General features: G+C 41.2%; 1 protein-coding gene across 4 annotated transcripts in view; it reads left to right on the forward strand.

The window, feature by feature from the left end:
- LOC110510278 (cell adhesion molecule 2) overlaps positions 1 to 22,495 on the forward strand; it is a 763,418-nt gene that overhangs the window by 452,016 nt on the left and 288,907 nt on the right. For 2 of the 4 annotated variants that reach the window (XM_036967531.2, XM_036967528.2), the window contains exon 2: positions 672 to 698. The exons of the other annotated variants lie outside the window; for them this stretch is intronic. In XM_036967531.2, the coding sequence (XP_036823426.1) occupies positions 672 to 698 (27 nt within the window). The remainder of the gene's footprint in view (positions 1 to 671; positions 699 to 22,495) is intronic. 4 annotated transcript variants of the gene reach the window in all.

Here is a 22,495-nt window from a genome sequence, read left to right on the forward strand (position 1 = left end):
ACGGATGATTTTGCGGGACAATGTAGCCTACATGAATAAAATAACTAAATGTGGCAGTTGGCAAGAAAGCGAGGCCTGCGTTTTTCTTATAGAAAATGTTTTCTAATCATTCTTACTAAGAAATGTTATCTTTAGTAAGAAAACCTCTATCTTCTGACGACTTTGTTTCTGTTGTTAATAAACTTCAGAGAATGTATGGTTGCCGTAGAAACATTAAAACAACAATAAAACAAGGCTATATAAACAACTATAACAGCAGTGTTTCTGTCGAGATATTGAAGCCACCTTAACCCAACACCTGGCGACTCCGTCAGTAGGTTCAGATCTCTTGGCGTAATGGCTAACTGTGTTAGGGGTTGACTGTTGTTGTACCTTCAGTTTTTCGCTATAGAGTAGCAGCAACTAATGTGTATTTTCTCCCTCGTATCTCCGGAACGTACTGGTCATGCTGTCTTTCCTCGAGACACATCGATCTAACCTATTGTTCTCTCCTGTCTTCTTTCCTCTTTTATTTTCTGTTTTCCTCTTTCCATCTCCTCCTCTTCGTCCTCCTCTTTCCATCCCCTCTTCGTCCTCCTCTTTCCATCCCCTCTTCGTCCTCCTCTTTCCATCCCCTCCTCTTCATCCTCCTCTTTTCCCTCTTCTTTGCTTTTTGTTGGTGGCACCTGCAGTGACGGCACAGAAAAGCACATTGAGAGGTGAGTTGGTGGGTTGTCTCTTCCGCTCTAGCTGTTCTGCTGTAGTTTCTCTATTATACCTTGTATATATATGTTAGCTGTTCTACAAGTCTTCTATACTAGTTACTATAGTTCCTAATATACGTTAGCTGTTCTACAAGTCTTCTATACTAGTTACTATAGTTACTAATATACGTTAGCTGTTCTACAAGTCTTCTATACTAGTTACTATAGTTACTAATATACGTTAGCTGTTCTACAAGTCTTCTATACTAGTTACTATAGTTACTAATATACGTTAGCTGTTCTACAAGTCTTCTATACTAGTTACTATAGTTCCTAATATACGTTAGCTGTTCTACAAGTCTTCTATACTAGTTACTATAGTTACTAATATACGTTAGCTGTTCTACAAGTCTTCTATACTAGTTACTATAGTTACTAATATACGTTAGCTGTTCTACAAGTCTTCTATACTAGTTACTATAGTTACTAATATACGTTAGCTGTTCTACAAGTCTTCTATACTAGTTACTATAGTTACTAATATACGTTAGCTGTTCTACAAGTCTTCTATACTAGTTACTATAGTTACTAATATACGTTAGCTGTTCTACAAGTCTTCTATACTAGTTACTATAGTTACTAATATACGTTAGCTGTTCTACAAGTCTTCTATACTAGTTACTATAGTTACTAATATACGTTAGCTGTTCTACAAGTCTTCTATACTAGTTACTATAGTTACTAATATACGTTAGCTGTTCTACAAGTCTTCTATACTAGTTACTATAGTTACTAATATACGTTAGCTGTTCTACAAGTCTTCTATACTAGTTACTATAGTTACTAATATACGTTAGCTGTTCTACAAGTCTTCTATACTAGTTACTATAGTTACTAATATACGTTAGCTGTTCTACAAGTCTTCTATACTAGTTACTATAGTTACTAATATACGTTAGCTGTTCTACAAGTCTTCTATACTAGTTACTATAGTTACTAATATACGTTAGCTGTTCTACAAGTCTTCTATACTAGTTACTATAGTTACTAATATACGTTAGCTGTTCTACAAGTCTTCTATACTAGTTACTATAGTTCCTAATATACGTTAGCTGTTCTACAAGTCTTCTATACTAGTTACTATAGTTACTAATATACGTTAGCTGTTCTACAAGTCTTCTATACTAGTTACTATAGTTACTAATATACGTTAGCTGTTCTACAAGTCTTCTATACTAGTTACTATAGTTCCTAATATACGTTAGCTGTTCTACAAGTCTTCTATACTAGTTACTATAGTTACTAATATACGTTAGCTTTTCTACAAGTCTTCTATACTAGTTACTATAGTTACTAATATACGTTAGCTGTTCTACAAGTCTTCTATACTAGTTACTATAGTTACTAATATACGTTAGCTGTTCTACAAGTCTTCTATACTAGTTACTATAGTTCCTAATATACGTTAGCTGTTCTACAAGTCTTCTATACTAGTTACTATAGTTCCTAATATACGTTAGCTGTTCTACAAGTCTTCTATACTAGTTACTATAGTTCCTAATATACGTTAGCTGTTCTACAAGTCTTCTATACTAGTTACTATAGTTCCTAATATACGTTAGCTGTTCTACAAGTCTTCTATACTAGTTACTATAGTTACTAATATACGTTAGCTGTTCTACAAGTCTTCTATACTAGTTACTATAGTTACTAATATACGTTAGCTGTTCTACAAGTCTTCTATACTAGTTACTATAGTTACTAATATACGTTAGCTGTTCTACAAGTCTTCTATACTAGTTACTATAGTTACTAATATACGTTAGCTGTTCTACAAGTCTTCTATACTAGTTACTATAGTTACTAATATACGTTAGCTGTTCTACAAGTCTTCTATACTAGTTACTATAGTTACTAATATACGTTAGCTGTTCTACAAGTCTTCTATACTAGTTACTATAGTTACTAATATACGTTAGCTGTTCTACAAGTCTTCTATACTAGTTACTATAGTTACTAATATACGTTAGCTGTTCTACAAGTCTTCTATACTAGTTACTATAGTTACTAATATACGTTAGCTGTTCTACAAGTCTTCTATACTAGTTACTATAGTTACTAATATACGTTAGCTGTTCTACAAGTCTTCTATACTAGTTACTATAGTTACTAATATACGTTAGCTGTTCTACAAGTCTTCTATACTAGTTACTATAGTTACTAATATACGTTAGCTGTTCTACAAGTCTTCTATACTAGTTACTATAGTTACTAATATACGTTAGCTGTTCTACAAGTCTTCTATACTAGTTACTATAGTTACTAATATACGTTAGCTGTTCTACAAGTCTTCTATACTAGTTACTATAGTTACTAATATACGTTAGCTGTTCTACAAGTCTTCTATACTAGTTACTATAGTTACTAATATACGTTAGCTGTTCTACAAGTCTTCTATACTAGTTACTATAGTTACTAATATACGTTAGCTGTTCTACAAGTCTTCTATACTAGTTACTATAGTTACTAATATACGTTAGCTGTTCTACAAGTCTTCTATACTAGTTACTATAGTTACTAATATACGTTAGCTGTTCTACAAGTCTTCTATACTAGTTACTATAGTTCCTAATATACGTTAGCTGTTCTACAAGTCTTCTATACTAGTTACTATAGTTACTAATATACGTTAGCTGTTCTACAAGTCTTCTATACTAGTTACTATAGTTACTAATATACGTTAGCTGTTCTACAAGTCTTCTATACTAGTTACTATAGTTACTAATATACGTTAGCTGTTCTACAAGTCTTCTATACTAGTTACTATAGTTACTAATATACGTTAGCTGTTCTACAAGTCTTCTATACTAGTTACTATAGTTACTAATATACGTTAGCTGTTCTACAAGTCTTCTATACTAGTTACTAATATACGTTAGCTGTTCTACAAGTCTTCTATACTAGTTACTATAGTTACTAATATACGTTAGCTGTTCTACAAGTCTTCTATACTAGTTACTATAGTTACTAATATACGTTAGCTGTTCTACAAGTCTTCTATACTAGTTACTATAGTTCCTAATATACGTTAGCTGTTCTACAAGTCTTCTATACTAGTTACTATAGTTCCTAATATACGTTAGCTGTTCTACAAGTCTTCTATACTAGTTACTATAGTTACTAATATACGTTAGCTGTTCTACAAGTCTTCTATACTAGTTGTTAGTTGTATTTTTTTTGTCCTGCAGATGTTGCGTTGTTAGTTATATTCTCTAGTCTGTGTTGTGAGTAGTCAGTGGTTATGTTGTTTTTATCTGGGATTGTTGTTTTGTAGGTAGATGGCAATGGTGTTCTATTGATGTATTAGCATGTTGTATTATATTGTCACTAACGTAGGTGGTTGTATGCAAGTATATTCTCTCCCTTGTGGGGTGAAACGTTGGCTTTCTTGGAGAAATATCTGAGACACACACACACACACACACACACACACACACAAACAATGAGAGCGAGAGAGGGATAACCCACACATTGATGTAGTGCTGTTGCTGGAAAATGTTTTAATCTATGAAAAAAAAATATTTAATTAGGCAAGTCAGTTAAGAACAAATTCTTATTACAATGACTGCCTACCCCCTGGCCAAACCCTGGGACTCTCGATCACGGCCGTTCGCGATACAGCCTGGAATCGAACCAGGGTCTGTAGCGACGCCACTAGCACTGAGATGCAGTGCCTTTTAGACCGCTGCGCCACTCCGGGAGCCTCCAATGGAGCCTGTATCAGTTCTCTGATCAGCAAAAATCCAGACAGGCCTTTTCCTCCAATCAGAGAGGAGAACACACACACACACAAACAAACAAACACAGTCGTTAAACAATTGAGTGAGTGGCGAGGACTTGTACTTGTCTCAGTGATCTACAGACTGTCTATTCTCCTATTAAGGAAGGAATGGATTTCCTATAGTGACGTATGAGAGTAATGATAGCAGGACCACGGTGTGTAAGCGGCGTGTTTGCAGTTTTGTGTGATTCCTAAAGCAGTGAGAAACAAGATGGTGACTATTTATAGCTCATATGACGCTTTTGACAGATCTAACATGTGACATCACTAACAGGAAGGAGAGGCAGTCCGTAAATGAGCCTGAAGAAATGTCACATTAATTATTTTTTTTAAATGTATGTATTTGTCACGTGCCGAATACAACAGGTGTAATGCTGAATACAACAGGTGTAATGCTGAATACAACAGGTGTAGGTAGACCTTACAGTGAAATGCTGAATACAACAGGTGTAGTACACCTTACAGTGAAATGCTGAATACAACAGGTGTAGTAGACCTTACAGTGAAATGCTGAATACAACAGGTGTAGTAGACCTTACAGTGAAATGCTGAATACAACAGGTGTTGTAGACCTTACAGTGAAATGCTGAATACAACAGGTGTAGTAGACCTCACAGTGAAATGCCGAATACAACAGGTGTAGTAGACCTTACAGTGAAATGCTGAATACAACAGGTGTAGTAGACCTTACAGTGAAATGCTGAATACAACAGGTGTAGTACACCTTACAGTGAAATGCTGAATACAACAGGTGTAGTATACCTTACAGTGAAATGCTGAATACAACAGGTGTAGTAGACCTCACAGTGAAATGCTGAATACAACAGGTGTAGTAGACCTCACAGTGAAATGCTGAATACAACAGGTGTAGTAGACCTTACAGTGAAATGCTGAATACAACAGGTGTAGTAGACCTTACAGTGAAATGCTGAATACAACAGGTGTAGTAGACCTTACAGTGAAATGCTGAATACAACAGGTGTAGTAGACCTTACAGTGAAATGCTGAATACAACAGGTGTAGTAGACCTTACAGTGAAATGCTGAATACAACAGGTGTAGTAGACCTTACAGTGAAATGCTGAATACAACAGGTGTAGGTAGACCTTACAGTGAAATGCTGAATACAACAGGTGTAGTAGACCTTACAGTGAAATGCTTACCCCCCTAACCAACAATGACCGCAGAGAGAAGTCTATTTGACCTTTGTTTAACTAGGCAACTCAGTTAAGAACAAATTCTTATTTACAATGACAGCCTACCCGGGCCAAACACGGACGACTCTGGGCCAATTGTGTGCCGCCAAGACTCCCAATCACAGCCGAATGTGCTACAGCCTGGATTCGATGGTGCAGCTGTAAAACCTTTTGAGGATCTCAGGACCCATGCCAAACCTTTTCAGTCTCCTGAGGGGTAATATGTTTTGTCGTGCCCTCTTCACGACTGTCTTGGTGTGCTTGGACCATGTTAGTTTGTTGGTGATGTGGACACCAAGGAACTTGAAGCTCTCAACCTGCTCCACTGCATCCCTGTCGATGAGGAGGGGGTTCGTGCTCGGCCCTCTTTTTCCTGTAGTCCACAATCATCTCCTTTGTCCTGATCATGTTGAGGGAGAGGTTGTGGTCCTGGCACCACACGACCAGGTCTATGACCTCCTTCCTATAGGCTCTCGTCATTGTCAGTGACAACAGTGTGTCATCAGTGACCCTGTTGTGTCATCGGCAAACTTAAAGATGGTGTTGGAGTCATGCCTGACCATACAGTCATGTGTGAACAGGGAGTACAGGAGGGGACTGAGCACATACCTCTGAGGGGTCCCCTTGTTGAGGATCAGAGTGGCGGATGTGTTGTTACCCACCCTTACCACCTGGGGGTGGCCAATCAGGAAGTCCAGGATCCAGTTGCAGAGGGGAGTGTTTAGTCCCAGAGTCCGTAGCTTAGTGATGAGCTTTGAGGGCATTGTGGTGTTGAACGCTGAGCTGTAGTCAATGAATAGCATTCTCACATAGGTGTTCCTTTTGTCCAGGTGTGAAAGGGCAGTGTGGAGTGCAATAGAGACTGTATCATCTGTGGATCTGTTGGGGTAGTATGCAAATTGGAGTGGGTCTATGGTTCCTGGGATAATGTTGTTGATGTGCGCCATGACCAGCCTTTCAAAGCACTTCATGGCTACAGATGTGAGTGCAATGGGTCGGTAGTCATTTAGGCAGGTTACCTTAGTGTTCTTGAGCACAGGGACTAAGGTGGTCTGCTTGAAACATTTTGGTATTACAGACTCAGACAGAGAGAGGATGATAATGTCAGTGAAGAGAAGACACTTGCCAGTTGGTCAGCGCATGCTCGGAGTACACGTCCTGGTAATCCATCTGTCCCTGCGGCCTTGTGAATGTTGACCTGTTTAAAGGTCTCACATCGGCTACGGTGAGCTTGATCACACAGTCGTTTGGAACAGCTGGTGCTCTCATGCATGTTTCAGTGTTATTTGCCTCGAAGCGAGCATAGAGGTATTTTAGCTCGTCTGGTAGGCTCGTGTCTCTGGGCAGCTCGTGGCTGTGCTTCCCTTTGTATTCTGTAATAGTTTGAAAGCACTGCTACATCCGATGCGCGTCAGAGCCGGTGTTGTACGATTCGATCTTAGTCCTGCACTCTTTGCCTGGTTGATGGTTTGTCGGAGGGCATAGCGGGATTTCTTATAAGCTTCCGGGTTAGAGTCCCGCTCCTTGAAAGCGGCAGCTCTATCCTTTTTCTCAGTGTGGATGTTGCCTGTAATCCATGGCTTCTGGTTGGGGTATGTATGTACGTTCACTGTGGGGATGATGTCATCGTTGCACTTATTGATGAAGCCAGTGACTGATGTGGTGTACTCCTCAATGCTATCGGAAGAATCCCGGAACATTCCAGTCTGTGCTAGCAAAACAGTCATGTAGCTTAGCATTTGCTTCATCTGACCACTTGTTTATTAACCAAGTCACTGGTGCTTCCTGCTTTAGTTGTTGCTTGTAAGCAAGAATTATGCTCAGATTTGCCAAAAGGAGGGCGAGGGAGAGCTTTGTACGCGTCTCTGTGTGTGGAGTAAAGGTGGTCTAGAGTTTCTCTCCCCTCTGGTTGCACATTTAGCATGCTGGTAGAAATGAGGTAAAACAGATTTAAGTTTCCCTGCATTGAAGTCCCCGGCCACTAGGAGCACCACCTCTGGGTGAGCGTTTTCCTGTTTGCTTTTGGCCGTATACAGATCATTGAGTGCAGTCTTAGTGTCAGCATCGGTTTGTGGTGATAAACAGACAGCTACGAAGAATATAAATGAAAACTGTCTTGGTAGATAGTGTGGTCTACAGTACAACCCCACACTTAGAGACTGCTATCAGTATCCTAGTATACCCCACACACCTAGAGACTGTTATCAGTATCCTAGTTTACCCCACACACCTAGAGACTGTTATCAGTATCCTAGTTTACCCCACACACCTAGAGACTGTTATCAGTGTCCTAGTTTACCCCACACACCTAGAGACTGTTATCAGTGTCCTAGTTTACCCCACACACCTAGAGATTATCAGTATCCTAGTTTATGCTTCAAAATACACTTTACACTATTCGTAGGGCTGTTTGTATAGCTCCATGGCTAAGTGTTAAAGTCGGGGTGGAGATCCCCTTAACTCTTTGACGTGTTGGTGTTCTATCTAGCTGTAAAAGTCTGTTTAATAATGCAATGCAATTAGTCTGGTAAATACACACCTAACAGACCAACAGAACATCTGTCCCAAATGGCATCCTATTCTCTTTATAGTGCACTATTTTCAACCATTGTCCTGTAAGCCCCTTAATAGGGCCCTCAGGACTAACAGAGCATGTTTCTCAAATGGCACCCTGTTCCCTAAATAGTGCACTACTTTAGACCAGAGCCCTATGGCACCCTATTCCCTATATAGTGCACTACTTTAGACCAGAGTCCTATGGCACCCTATTCCCTATTTATAGTGCACTACTTTAGACCAGAGCCCTATGGCCCCCTATTCCCTATATATAGTGCACTACTTTAGACAAGAGCTACAGCATATATAATTATTATATAAGTGCACTATATAGGGAATAGGGTGCCATAGGACTCTGGTCTAAAGTAGTGCACTATATAGGGAATAGGGTGCCATAGGACTCTGGTCTAAAGTAGTGCACTATATAGGGAACAGGGTTTCATTTTTTTTTGTATAATGATTTTATTGTATCAGGATCCTCATTAGTAAGACATTAGTGTTACTAATCGTACAGGGGTCTGACACATAATGAAAAATACCTTACACACAAAAGGCTTACATACAATTTACATACATTTAAAAACATTCACATGTAGTGTCAATCAGTTACAGATACATGTCAGTACATACACACAACATATCAGTACAACAAGTCAGTACATACACACAACATGTCAGTACGTACACACAACATATCAGTACAACATGTCAGTACATACACACAACATATCAGTACATACACACAACATATCAGTACAACATATCAGTACATACACACAATGTATCAGTACATACACACATGTCAGTACAACATATCAGTACATACACACATGTCAGTACATACACACAACATGTCAGTACATGCACACAACATGTCAGTACATGCACACAACATGTCAGTACATGCACACAACATGTCAGTACATACACACATGTCAGTACATACACACATGGGGACACAGCTTGATAATATAACAGGGCCCATTCAACTATTTCTGCTTCCAATAGATATTGACCCCATTCCATCAGTAGAGGATACCTGGTTACTCTTTAAAAGTGCCTTCCTCACCATCTTAAATAAGCATGCCCCATTAAAAAAATGTAGAACCAGGAACAGATATAGCCCTTGGTTCACTCCAGACCTGACTGACCTTGACCAGCACAAAAACATCCTGTGGCGTACTGCATTAGCATCGAATAGCCCCCACAATATGCAACTTTTCACGGAAGTTAGGAACCAATACACACAGGCAGTTAGGAAAGCTAAGGCTTGCTTTTTCAAACAGAAATTTGCATCCTGTAGCACAAACTCCAAAAAATTCTGGGACACTGTAAAGTCCACGGAGAATAAGAGCACCTCCTCCCAGCTGCCCACTGCACTGTGGCTATGAAACACTGTCCTATAATTCCAATAAGCATTTTTCTATGGCTGGCCATGCTTTCCACCTGGCTACCCCCTACCCCGGTCAACAGCTCTGCACCCCCACAGCAACTTGGCCATGCCTCCCCATTTCTCCTTCACCGAAATCCAGATACAGTGCCTTGCGAAAGTATTCGGCCCCCTTGAACTTTGCGACCTTTTGCCACATTTCAGGCTTCAAACATAAAGATATAAAACTGTCTTTTTTTGTGAAGCATCAACAACAAGTGGGACACAATCATGAAGTGGAACGACATTTATTGGATATTTCAATTTTTTTTAACAAATTAAAAACTGAAAAATTGGGCGTGCAAAATTATTCAGCCCCTTTACTTTCAGTGCAGCAAACTCTCTCCAGAAGTTCAGTGAGGATCTCTGAATGATCCAATGTTGATCTAAATGACTAATGATGATAAATACAATCCACCTGTGTGTAATCAAGTCTCTGTATAAATGCACCTGCACTGTGATAGTCTCAGAGGTCCGTTAAAAGCGCAGAGAGCATCATGAAGAACAAGGAACACACCAGGCAGGTCCGAGATACTGTTGTGAAGAAGTTTAAAGCCGGATTTGGATACAAAAAGATTTCCCAAGCTTTAAACATCCCAAGGAGCACTGTGCAAGCGATAATATTGAAATGGAAGGAGTATCCGACCACTGCAAATCTACCAAGACCTGGCCGTCCCTCTAAACATTCAGCTCATACAAGGAGAAGACTGATCAGAGATGCAGCCAAGAGGCCCATGATCACTCTGGATGAACTGCAGAGATCTACAGCTGAGGTGGGAGACTCTGTCCATAGGACAACAATCAGTCGTATATTGCACAAATCTGGCCTTTATGGAAGAGTGGCAAGAAAGCCATGTCTTAAAGATATCCATAAAAAGTGTCATTTAAAGTTTGCCGCAAGCCACCTGGGAGACACACCAAACATGTGGAAGAAGGTGCTCTGGTCAGATGAAACCAAAATTGAACTTTTTGGCAACAATGCAAAACGTTATGTTTGGCGTAAAAGCAACACAGCTCATCACACTGAACACACCATCCCCACTGTCAAACATGGTGGTGGTGGCAGCATCATGGTTTGGGCCTGCTTTTCTTCAGCAGGGACAGGGAAGATGGTTAAAATTGATGGGAAGATGGATGGAGCCAAATACAGGACCATTCTGGAAGAAAACCTGATGGAGTCTGCAAAAGACCTGAGACTGGGATGGAGATTTGTCTTCCAACAAGACAATGATCCAAAACATAAAGCAAAATCTACAATGGAATGGTTCAAAAATAAACATATCCAGGTGTTAGAATGGCCAAGTCAAAGTCCAGACCTGAATCCAATCGAGAATCTGTGGAAAGAACTGAAAACTGCTGTTCACAAATGCTCTCCATCCAACCTCACTGAGCTCGAGCTGTTTTGCAAGGAGGAATGGGAAAATAATTCAGTCTCTCGATGTGCAAAACTGATAGAGACATACCCCAAGCGACTTACAGCTGTAATCGCAGCAAAAGGTGGCGCTACAAACTATTAACTTAAGGGGGCTGAATAATTTTGCACGCCCAATTTTTCAGTTTTTGATTTGTTAAAAAAGTTTGAAATATCCAATAAATGTCGTTCCACTTCATGATTGTGTCCCACTTGTTGTTTGATTCTTCACAAAAAAAATACAGTTTTATATCTTTATGTTTGAAGCCTGAAATGTGGCAAAAGGTCGCAAAGTTCAAGGGGGCCGAATACTTTCGCAAGGCACTGTAGCTGATGTTCTGAAAGAGCTGCAAAATCTGGACCCCTACAAATGATCTGGGCTAGACAATCTGGACCCTCTCTTTCTCAAATTATCCGCCGCAATTGTTGCAACCCTTATTACTAGCCTGTTCAACCTCTCTTTTGTATCGTCTGAGATCCCCAAACATTAGAAAGCTGCCGCGGTCATCACCCTCTTCAAAGGGGGAGACACTCTAGACCCAAACTGCTACAGACCTATATTTATCCTACCCTGCTTTTCTAAGGTCTTCGATAGCCAAGTTAACAAACAGATCACCGACCATTTCAAATCTCACCGTACCTTCTCCGCTATGCAATCTGGTTTCCGAGCTGGTCATGGATGCACCTCAGCCCCGCTCAAGGTCCTAAACGATATCATAACCGCCATCGATAAAAGACAGTACTGTGCAGCCGTCTTCATGACCTGGCCAAGGCTTTCGACTCTGTCAATCACCGCATTCTTATCGGCAAACTCAACAGCCTTGGTTTCTCAAATCACTGCCTCGCCTGGTTCACCAACTACTTCTCAGACAGAGTTCAGTGTGTCAAATCGGAGGGCCTGTAGTCTGGACCTCTGGCAGTCTCTATGGGGGTGCAACAGGGTTCAATTGCCGGGCCAACTCTTTTCTCTGTATACATCAATGATGTCGCTCTTGCTGCTGGTGTTTCTCTAATCCACCTCTAAGCAGACAACACCCTTCTCTATACTTCTGGCCCTTCTTTGGACACTGTATTAACTAACCTCCAGACAAGCCTCAATGCCATACAACTCTCCTTCCGTGGCCTCCAACTGCTCTTAAATTCAAGTAAAACTAAATGCATGCTCTTCAACCGATCGCTGCCCGCACCTTCCCATCCGCCCGACAAGCATCACTACTCTTGACAGTTCTGACTTAGAATATGTGGACAACTACAAATACCTAGGTGTCTGGTTAGACTGTAAACTCTCCTTCCAGACTCATTAAGTGTATCCAATCCAAAATTAAATCTAGAATCGGCTTCCTATTTCACAACAAAGCATCCTTCGCCTATGCTGCCAAACATGCCCTCGTAAAACTGACTATCCTACCGATCCTTGACATTGGCGATGTCATTTACAAAATAGCCTCCAACACTCTACTCAACAAATTGTATGCAGTCTATCACTGTGCCATCCGTTTTGTCACCAAAGCCCCATATACTACCCACCACTGCGACCTGTACGCTCTCGTTGGCTGGCCCTCGCTTCATATTCGTCACCAAACCCACTGGCTCCAGGTCATCTATAAGTCTTTGCTAGGTAAAGCCCCGCCTTATCTCAGCTCACTGGTCACCATAGCAGCACCCACCTGTAGCACGCGATCCAGCAGGTATATCTCACTGGTCATCCCCAAAGCCAATTCCTCCTTTGGCCGCCTTTCCTTCCAGTTCTCTGATGCAAATGACTGGAACTAATTGCAAAAATCACTGAAGCTGGAGACTCATATCTCCCTCACTAACTTTAAGCACCAGCTGTCAGAGCAGCTTACAGATCAATGCACCTGTACATAGCCCATCTGCAAATAGCCCATCCAACTACCTTATCCCCATATTGTTATTTATTTTATTCATATTTTTTTTTGCTCCTTTGCACCCCAGTATCTCTACTTGCACATTCATCTTCTGCACATCTATCACTCCAGTGTTTATTTGCTAAATTGTAATTATTTCATCACTATGGCCCATTTTAGTGCCTTACCACCCTAATCATACTTAATTTTCACACAATTTATATAGACTTTTCTATTCTGTTATTGACTGCAAGCATCCTAAGTGTTTAATAGTTTTTGTGGTCCACTTAAATGATTGCTGTAGATTTTTAGTTTTTCCTATTGCCATTATTTCAGATTTTTCAACATTCATTTCAATATCGTGAGATTTGAAAGTATTCGTCAGCGTAAAGACGACAGCATGAAGACGACAGCGTAAAGACGACAGTATACCATGACAGCGTAAAGACGACAGCGTAAAGACGACAGCGTAAAGACGACAGTATACCATGACAGCGTAAAGACAACAGCGTAAAGACGACAGCATACCATGACAGCGTAAAGACGACAGCGTAAAGACGACAGTATACCATGACAGCGTAAAGACGACAGCGTAAAGACCACAGCGTAAAGACGACAGCGTAAAGACGACAGTACACCATGACAGCGTAAAGACGACAGCGTAAAGACGACAGTATACCATGACAGCGTAAAGACGACAGCGTAAAGACGACAGTATACCATGACAGCGTAAAGACGACAGCGTAAAGACGACAGTATACCATGACAGCGTAAAGACGACAGCATAAAGATGACAGCATACCATGACAGCGTAAAGACGACAGCGTAAAGACGACAGTATACCATGACAGCGTAAAGACGACAGCGTAAAGACCACAGCGTAAAGACGACAGCGTAAAGACGACAGTACACCATGACAGCGTAAAGACGACAGCGTAAAGACGACAATATACCATGACAGCGTAAAGACGACAGCGTAAAGACCACAGCGTAAAGACGACAGTACACCATGACAGCGTAAAGACGACAGCGTAAAGACGACAGTATACCATGACAGCGTAAAGACGACAGCGTAAAGACCACAGCGTAAAGACGACAGTACACCATGACAGCGTAAAGACGACAGTATACCATGACAGCGTAAAGACGACAGCGTAAAGACGACAGTATACCATGACAGCGTAAAGACGACAGCGTAAAGACCACAGCGTAAAGACGACAGTACACCATGACAGTGTAAAGACGACAGTATACCATGACAGCGTAAAGACGACAGCGTAAAGACGACAGTATACCATGACAGCGTAAAGACGACAGCGTAAAGACGACAGCGTAAAGACGACAGTATACCATGACAGCGTAAAGACGACAGCGTAAAGACCACAGCGTAAAGACCACAGTACACCATGACAGCGTAAAGACGACAGTATACCATGACAGCGTAAAGACGACAGCGTAAAGACGACAGTATACCATGACAGCGTAAAGACGACAGCGTAAAGACGACAGTATACCATGACAGCGTAAAGACGACAGCGTAAAGACCACAGCGTAAAGACCACAGTACACCATGACAGCGTAAAGACGACAGTATACCATGACAGCGTAAAGACGACAGCGTAAAGACGACAGTATACCATGACAGCGTAAAGACGACAGCGTAAAGACGACAGCGTAAAGACGACAGTACACCATGACAGCGTAAAGACGACAGTATACCATGACAGCGTAAAGACGACAGCGTAAAGACGACAGCGTAAAGACGACAGCGTAAAGACGACAGCGTAAAGACGACAGCGTAAAGACGACAGCGTAAAGACGACAGCGTAAAGACGACAGTATACCATGACAGCGTAAAGACGACAGCGTAAAGACGACAGTATACCATGACAGCGTAAAGACGACAGCGTAAAGACGACAGTATACCATGACAGCGTAAAGACGACAGCGTAAAGACGACAGTATACCATGACAGCGTAAAGACGACAGCGTAAAGACGACAGTATACCATGACAGCGTACAGACGACAGCGTAAAGACGACAGTATACCATGACAGCGTAAAGACGACAGCGTAAAGACGACAGTACACCATGACAGCGTAAAGACGACAGCGTAAAGACAACAGCGTAAAGACGACAGCGTAAAGACGACAGTATACCATGACAGCGTAAGGACGACAGCGTAAAGACGACAGTATACCATGACAGCGTAAAGACGACAGCGTAAAGACGACAGTATACCATGACAGCGTACAGACGACAGCGTACAGACGACAGCGTACAGACGACAGCGTAAAGACGACAGTATACCATGACAGCGTACAGACGACAGCGTACAGACGACAGCGTACAGACGACAGCATAAAGATGACAGCATACCATGACAGCGCACAGACGACAGCGTACGGACGACAGCGTACGGACGACAGCGTACGGACGACAGCGTACGGACGACAGCGTACGGACGACAGCGTACGGACGACAGCGTACGGACGACAGCGTACGGACGACAGCGTACGGACGACAGCGTACGGACGACAGCGTACAGACGACAGCGTACAGACGACAGCGTACAGACGACAGCGTAAAGACGACAGCGTAAAGACGACAGCATAAGACATACACAGAAGGCAATGACATCCCCGCTGCCCAGACCCACCTTCTCACCTTCTCCCAGACCCACCTTCCCAGACCCACCTCCTCTCAGCCTAGTTTGAGGAGAGGAATAGTCTACCACCTGTCAGACAGGACCAGAGGAGCTCCACAGCCTAGTTTGAGGAGAGGAATAGTCTACCATCTGTCAGACAGGACCAGAGGAGCTCCACAGCCTAGTTTGAGGAGAGGAAGTCTACCACCTGTCAGACAGGACCAGAGGAGCTCCACAGCCTAGTTTGAGGAGAGGAATAGTCTACCACCTGTCAGACAGGACCAGAGGAGCTCCACAACCTAGTTTGAGGAGAGGAATAGTCTACCACCTGTCAGACAGGACCAGAGGAGCTCCACAGCCTAGTTTGAGGAGAGGAATAGTCTACCACCTGTCAGACAGGACCAGAGGAGCTCCACAACCTAGTTTGAGGAGAGGAATAGTCTACCACCTGTCAGACAGGACCAGAGGAGCTCCACAGCCTAGTTTGAGGAGAGGAATAGTCTACCACCTGTCAGACAGGACCAGAGGAGCTCCACAGCCTAGTTTGAGGAGAGGAATAGTCTACCACCTGTCAGACAGGACCAGAGAAGCTCCACAGCCTAGTTTGAGAAGAGAAATAGTCTACCATCTGTCAGACAGCACTAGAGTAGTTCCTCAAAAAGCCTGTAGGCTGCTGGCTCACTGCAAGGTTTTGTATTTCTTATTTCTTATTTCTTCTTACTTGCTTACTGTCATATAAACATCCTATTCTGACGCAGATAATAGATTACTAGATTAATCTAGATAATAGATTAGTAATCTAGATTACTCTGTAAATCCAAAAGATTTTTTTCCCCCTTCTTCCTATAACCGCTTCATTTAGGGTTTCTATTCCTTTAGTTCTCCATGTGTACCAATTTATCATTCAAATTCTGAAAAGGTATCCTACGAATTGTTCAATATGGTTCTGTTTTTTTTTTTAGGGGAGGCATTTTTGGTTCTTGTAGAATCCGTCTTATTATCTTCCGTATTAGTATAGTGTTCTCAACTATGAAGTTGGAAATGTTCTTAGCTGTATCTTTGGAAAATAGACAAGATAAAAGATTCTCGGGGTGAGCAGGCACATCTTCAATATGTACCCATTGTTCCTCGTTAGTGCGTTTTTAATAATGTGTCTCAAGTAAAAGCCTTGAGTGGCGAGTTGATACTGGAATATTATAACCACCCCCAACTTATTCTGTGAGTTTTTTATAAAGTTTATTATTTTAATAAAGAATGTCTTCAGTGAAGTAATTGGGATAAAACCTTTGGCAGCCGTTTCTGAAGAGGTGTATTCTGGGAAGATTATTCCATTTCATTTAATTTCATCTGCTTTCATATTGTTGAGTAATGGAATAAAGTTATGTGTGTGTAATAAACATATATATGTGTGTGTGTGTGTGTAATATATGTGTGTGTGTGTGTGTGTGTGTGTGTTGTTTGTAATAACTTATTAAGCATCCTAAGTATTTAATATTTTTTTGTGGTCCACTTAAATGATTGCTGTAGATCATCGTTGTTTTTTAGTTTTTCCTATTGCCATTATTTCTGATTTTTCAACATTAATTTTTATATCCTGAGATTTTAAAGTATTCGTCAGTGTAAACAGGGGGGGCGGGGGGGGGGATTTCATAAGATAATGTATTATGTGTATTTTTTCATTCTGATATTTAAATAAACATTTAAAACGTATTTTTATTAGATGTATTAATTCAGCTGGAAAGTTGAAAGCTTCCCGTTATTTTAATAGAGATACAAGACCGTCTCAAGGCTTCGTTCATCATCAACAGACATTATTGATAAATCTAGAACTTGTTTTGTAGCGTATTGTATTAAACTAAAACACGTTATTGTAAGTGTCTATTTTTAATAAACCCCATTTGGTACGTCTGGCAAGACTTTTACCAATCTATTGCTAGTTATTATTTTATTATTACAGTTTAGTAAACGTATGGGTCTGTACTCAGCAATGTACTCTCCAAGTTTCCTTGGTTTTAATATCAAGTATGAAGTCCATATGAACTACATGAAGTACTCCATTGAGTGACGTGTGTGTTGTCATTGGTGTAAATAGGGGTGCTACTTTATCCCAAAATGTTCAATAGAATTCTATGGGAAAGCCGTCCATAACTGGTGTTTTTTTCCGCGCAGATGTTTTAACACGGTCTAATATTTATTGTCTCTGTTTCTAGTGATTCTTCTTCTTTGGTGATCTCGGTTTCTAGTGATTCTTCTTCTTTGGTGATCTCGGTTTCTAGTGATTCTTCTTCTTTGGTGATCTCGGTTTCTAGTGATTCTTCTTCTTTGGTGATCTCTGTTTCTAGTGATTCTTCTTCTTTGGTGATCTCTGTTTCTAGTGATTCTTCTTCTTTGGTGATCTCGGTTTCTAGTGATTCTTCTTTGGTGATCTCTGTTTCTAGTGATTCTTCTTCTTTGGTGATCTCGGTTTCTAGTGATTCTTCTTCTTTGGTGATCTCGGTTTCTAGTGATTCTTCTTCTTTGGTGATCTCGGTTTCTAGTGATTCTTCTTCTTTGGTGATCTCTGTTTCTAGTGATTCTTCTTCTTTGGTGATCTCGGTTTCTAGTGATTCTTCTTCTTTGGTGATCTCGGTTTCTAGTGATTCTTCTTCTTTGGTGATCTCGGTTTCTAGTGATTCTTCTTCTTTGGTGATCTCGGTTTCTAGTGATTCTTCTTCTTTGGTGATCTCTGTTTCTAGTGATTCTTCTTCTTTGGTGATCTCGGTTTCTAGTGATTCTTCTTCTTTGGTGATCTCGGTTTCTAGTGATTCTTCTTCTTTGGTGATCTCGGTTTCTAGTGATTCTTCTTCTTTGGTGATCTCGGTTTCTAGTGATTCTTCTTCTTTGGTGATATCGGTTTCTAGTGATTCTTCTTCTTCTTTGGTGATCTCGGTTTCTAGTGATTCTTCTTCTTCTTTGGTGATCTCGGTTTCTAGTGATTCTTCTTCTTCTTTGGTGATCTCGGTTTCTAGTGATTCTTCTTCTTTGGTGATCTCGGTTTCTAGTGATTCTTCTTCTTTGGTGATCTCGGTTTCCAGTGATTCTTCTTCTTCTTTGGTGATCTCGGTTTCTAGTGATTCTTCTTCTTCTTTGGTGATCTCGGTTTCTAGTGATTCTTCTTCTTCTTTGGTGATCTCGGTTTCTAGTGATTCTTCTTCTTCTTTGGTGATCTCGGTTTCTAGTGATTCTTCTTCTTCTTTGGTGATCTCGGTTTCTAGTGATTCTTCTTCTTCTTTGGTGATCTCAGTTTCTAGTGATTCTTCTTCTTTGGTGATCTCGGTTTCTAGTGATTCTTCTTCTTTGGTGATCTCGGTTTCTAGTGATTCTTCTTCTTTGGTGATCTCGGTTTCTAGTGATTCTTCTTCTTCTTTGGTGATCTCGGTTTCTAGTGATTCTTCTTCTTCTTTGGTGATCTCGGTTTCTAGTGATTCTTCTTCTTTGGTGATCTCGGTTTCTAGTGATTCTTCTTCTTTGGTGATCTCGGTTTCTAGTGATTCTTCTTCTTCTTTGGTGATCTCGGTTTCTAGTGATTCTTCTTCTTTGGTGATCTCGGTTTCTAGTGATTCTTCTTCTTTGGTGATCTCGGTTTCTAGTGATTCTTCTTCTTTGGTGATCTCGGTTTCTAGTGATTCTTCTTCTTTGGTGATCTCGGTTTCTAGTGATTCTTCTTCTTTGGTGATCTCTGTTTCTAGTGATTCTTCTTCTTTGGTGATCTCGGTTTCTAGTGATTCTTCTTCTTTGGTGATCTCGGTTTCTAGTGATTCTTCTTCTTTGGTGATCTCGGTTTCTAGTGATTATTTTTGGTCAGCTGATAATTGATTCAGAGTTGTTGAGTCGAAGAGGGTCAGTCCAACTGAAGTTTTATTCTGATTTCTACAAATTTTCATATTTAATTCTGATTTATATACATTTTCGTAGAAGCTTTTAAAATCGTAATTAATCGCGTTGCTGTTTCTATTTAACGTATTTGCATCTTTATCTTTTTAAATTACAATTGGTTTGGCGTGTACTTGTTTTACGAGGGCTGCGAGATGTTTACCAGGTTTATTTGCCTTTAAGCAGAATGCTTTATTTGAGTTCAACCTGTAGTTGTTGGCTCTCTTCAAAAGTTAAAGATTATTTTCCTGCTCAAGTTCAGACATTTTTTTTTCTTCTTTACTCTGTAAAGTTGCTTTATGGTCTTTTTCTAAGATAGTGATTTATATTTATTTAAAACTTTTACAGAGTATGAGATTATCATTCCACTAACGCCTTAAAGGCATCACAAACTATATCAGGGTCGGCCTTTCTCACATTTTACATTTGTAAAAGTAAAGGTTTGTATTTTTTCATTTAGGTTTTTCACAAATTTCGGGTCTTGATGATGCCCTCTGTTCATTCTCCATAGTCTGTCGCTAAGAGTACTTTCTGTTGGTGTAATTAAGCATAATAATCAAATCACATGTTATTGGTCACATACACATGGTTAGCAGATGTTATTTACACACAAGTGTAAAGGAATGAATAAGAATATGTGCATATAAATATATGGATGAGCGATGGCCGTGCGGCATAGGCAAGATGCAGTAGATGGTGTAGAGTACAGTATATACATATGAGATGAGTAATGTAGGGTATGTAAACATTATATAAAGTGGCATTGTTTAAAATGACTAGTGATACATTTACTACATCCAATGTTTTATTGTTAAGTGGTTAGAGATTTGAGTCAGTGTGTTGGCAGCAGCCACTCAATGTTAGTGGTGGCTGTTTAACAGTCTGATGGCCTTGAGATAGAAGCTGTTTTTCAGTCTCTCGTCCCTGCTATGATGCACCTGTACTGACCTCGCCTTCTAGAGGATAGCGGGGTGAACAGGCAGTGGCTTGGGTGGTTGTTATCCTTGATGATCTTTATGGCCTTCCTGTGACATCGGGTGGTGTAGTTGTCCTGGAGGGCAGGTAGTTTACCCCCAGTGATGCGTTGTGCAGACCTCACTACCCTCTGGAGAGCCTTACGGTTGTGGGCGGAGCAGTTACCGTACCAGGCGGTGATACAGCCCGACAGGATGCTCTCGTTTTTTGCATCTGTAAAAGTTTGTGAGTGCTTTTGGTGACAAGTCGAATTGGGGGTCAGTATTGAGTAGCTTGGATAAAAAGGTGCCCAGAGCAAACTGCCTGCTACTCAGGCCTAAAAGCTAGAATATGCATATAGTTAGTATATTTGGATAGAAAACACTCTGAAGTTTCTAAAACTGTTTGAATGACGTCTGTGAGTATAACAGAACTCACATGGCAGGTGAAAACCTGAGAAGAAGTCCAACCAGGAAGTGGGAAATCTGAGGTTTGTAGTTTTTAAAGTCATTGCCTATCGAATATACAGTGTCTATGGGGTCATATTGCACTTCCTACGGCTTCCACTAGATGTCAACAGTCTTTAGAACGTTGTTTGATGCTTCTACTGTGAAGGAGGGGGGAATGGGAGCTGTTTGAGTCAGGGGTCTGGCAGAGTGCCACGAGCTCAGTCTCATGCGCTCCCGAGAGAGTTAGTTTGCGTGCCATTGCATTTCTACAGACAAAGGAATTCTCCGGTTGGAACATTATTGAAGATTTATGATAAAAACATCCTAAAGATTGATTCTATACTTCATGTGACATGTTTCTACGAACTGTAATATGACTTTTCGTCTGAACTTTCGCCTGGACTTGCCCGCGCCTCGTGAGTGTGGATTGTGTGCTAAACGCACAAACAAAAATGAGGTATTTGGACATTAATGATGGACTTTATCGAACAAAAAAAAACATTTATTGTGGAACTGGGATTCCTGGGAGATTCAGCTTGGAGGAAAGGAGGAAGTTGATTAAAAAAAAGTTTGGGCCAATTGAGAGCTGGGATATAAACACTTGAAGCAAATCAATTACATTTTCCGATCCACCAAAACCACACAGCAGAAGCACTCTGACTCATTCACGCACGAACACATGCACATACACACGCATGCACATACACACGCATGCACATACACACGCACACAAATGCATCACCCCTCTCGGTGTCCTTCTCGACTGGAGTATGGAGTTGGCTAATGTGAAGTGATGTTTTATTATTTTTGAGAAGGCAGCGCTAAAAGTAATCCTGTGGTTTATGAAGCCCTCTATATACGGCTCTGCTGAGACACACACACACACACACACACATACTGCTGTGACAGGTTGTATGTCCTTCACGTCCAGGTTGTATAATTTCATAACTGCTGTTTGCCACAGTGTTACACATCACTTCTCTCGTCTGTGGAGGGGTGGGGGGATGGAGGGTGGAGAGGAGGATGGAGGGGTGGGGAGAGAGATGGAAGGGTGGAGAGAGGGAAGGAGGGGTGGAGAGGAGGCTGAAGAGAGAGATTGAAGGGTGGAGAGAGGGATGGAGAGAGGGATGGAGGGGTGGAGAGGAGGCTGAAGAGAGATGGAAGGGTGGAGAGAGGGATGGGGAGATGGAGAGAGGGGTGGAGGGGTGGAGAGGAGGCTGAAGAGAGAGATGGAAGGGTGTAGAGAGGGATGGGGAGATGGAGAGAGGGATGGATAAAGTGATGACAGGTTGAAGGAGTAGAGAGGGGAGAAGGGGATGAAGTATTTATGAGGGCCAGACATACCAGAGTAGTAAATGTCTGTCCTTGGCAACAAGACACTGAGTAGGGACTGAGATCTTTGTTACAATTTCCTGCAGATACAGTGTTTTCACATTCCTTCTGCATCCTGTGAGAACCTAGAACCCTGACAACATTCTAGAGAACCTAGAACCCTGGAAACATTCTAGGGAACCTTGGCAACATTCTAGTGAACCTCGGTCCCTGGCAAC

The sequence above is a fragment of the Oncorhynchus mykiss genome, chromosome 29 (genome assembly GCF_057628025.1).
Source record: "Oncorhynchus mykiss isolate SJ-2025 chromosome 29, ASM5762802v1, whole genome shotgun sequence".
Classification (NCBI taxonomy): domain Eukaryota; kingdom Metazoa; phylum Chordata; class Actinopteri; order Salmoniformes; family Salmonidae; genus Oncorhynchus; species Oncorhynchus mykiss.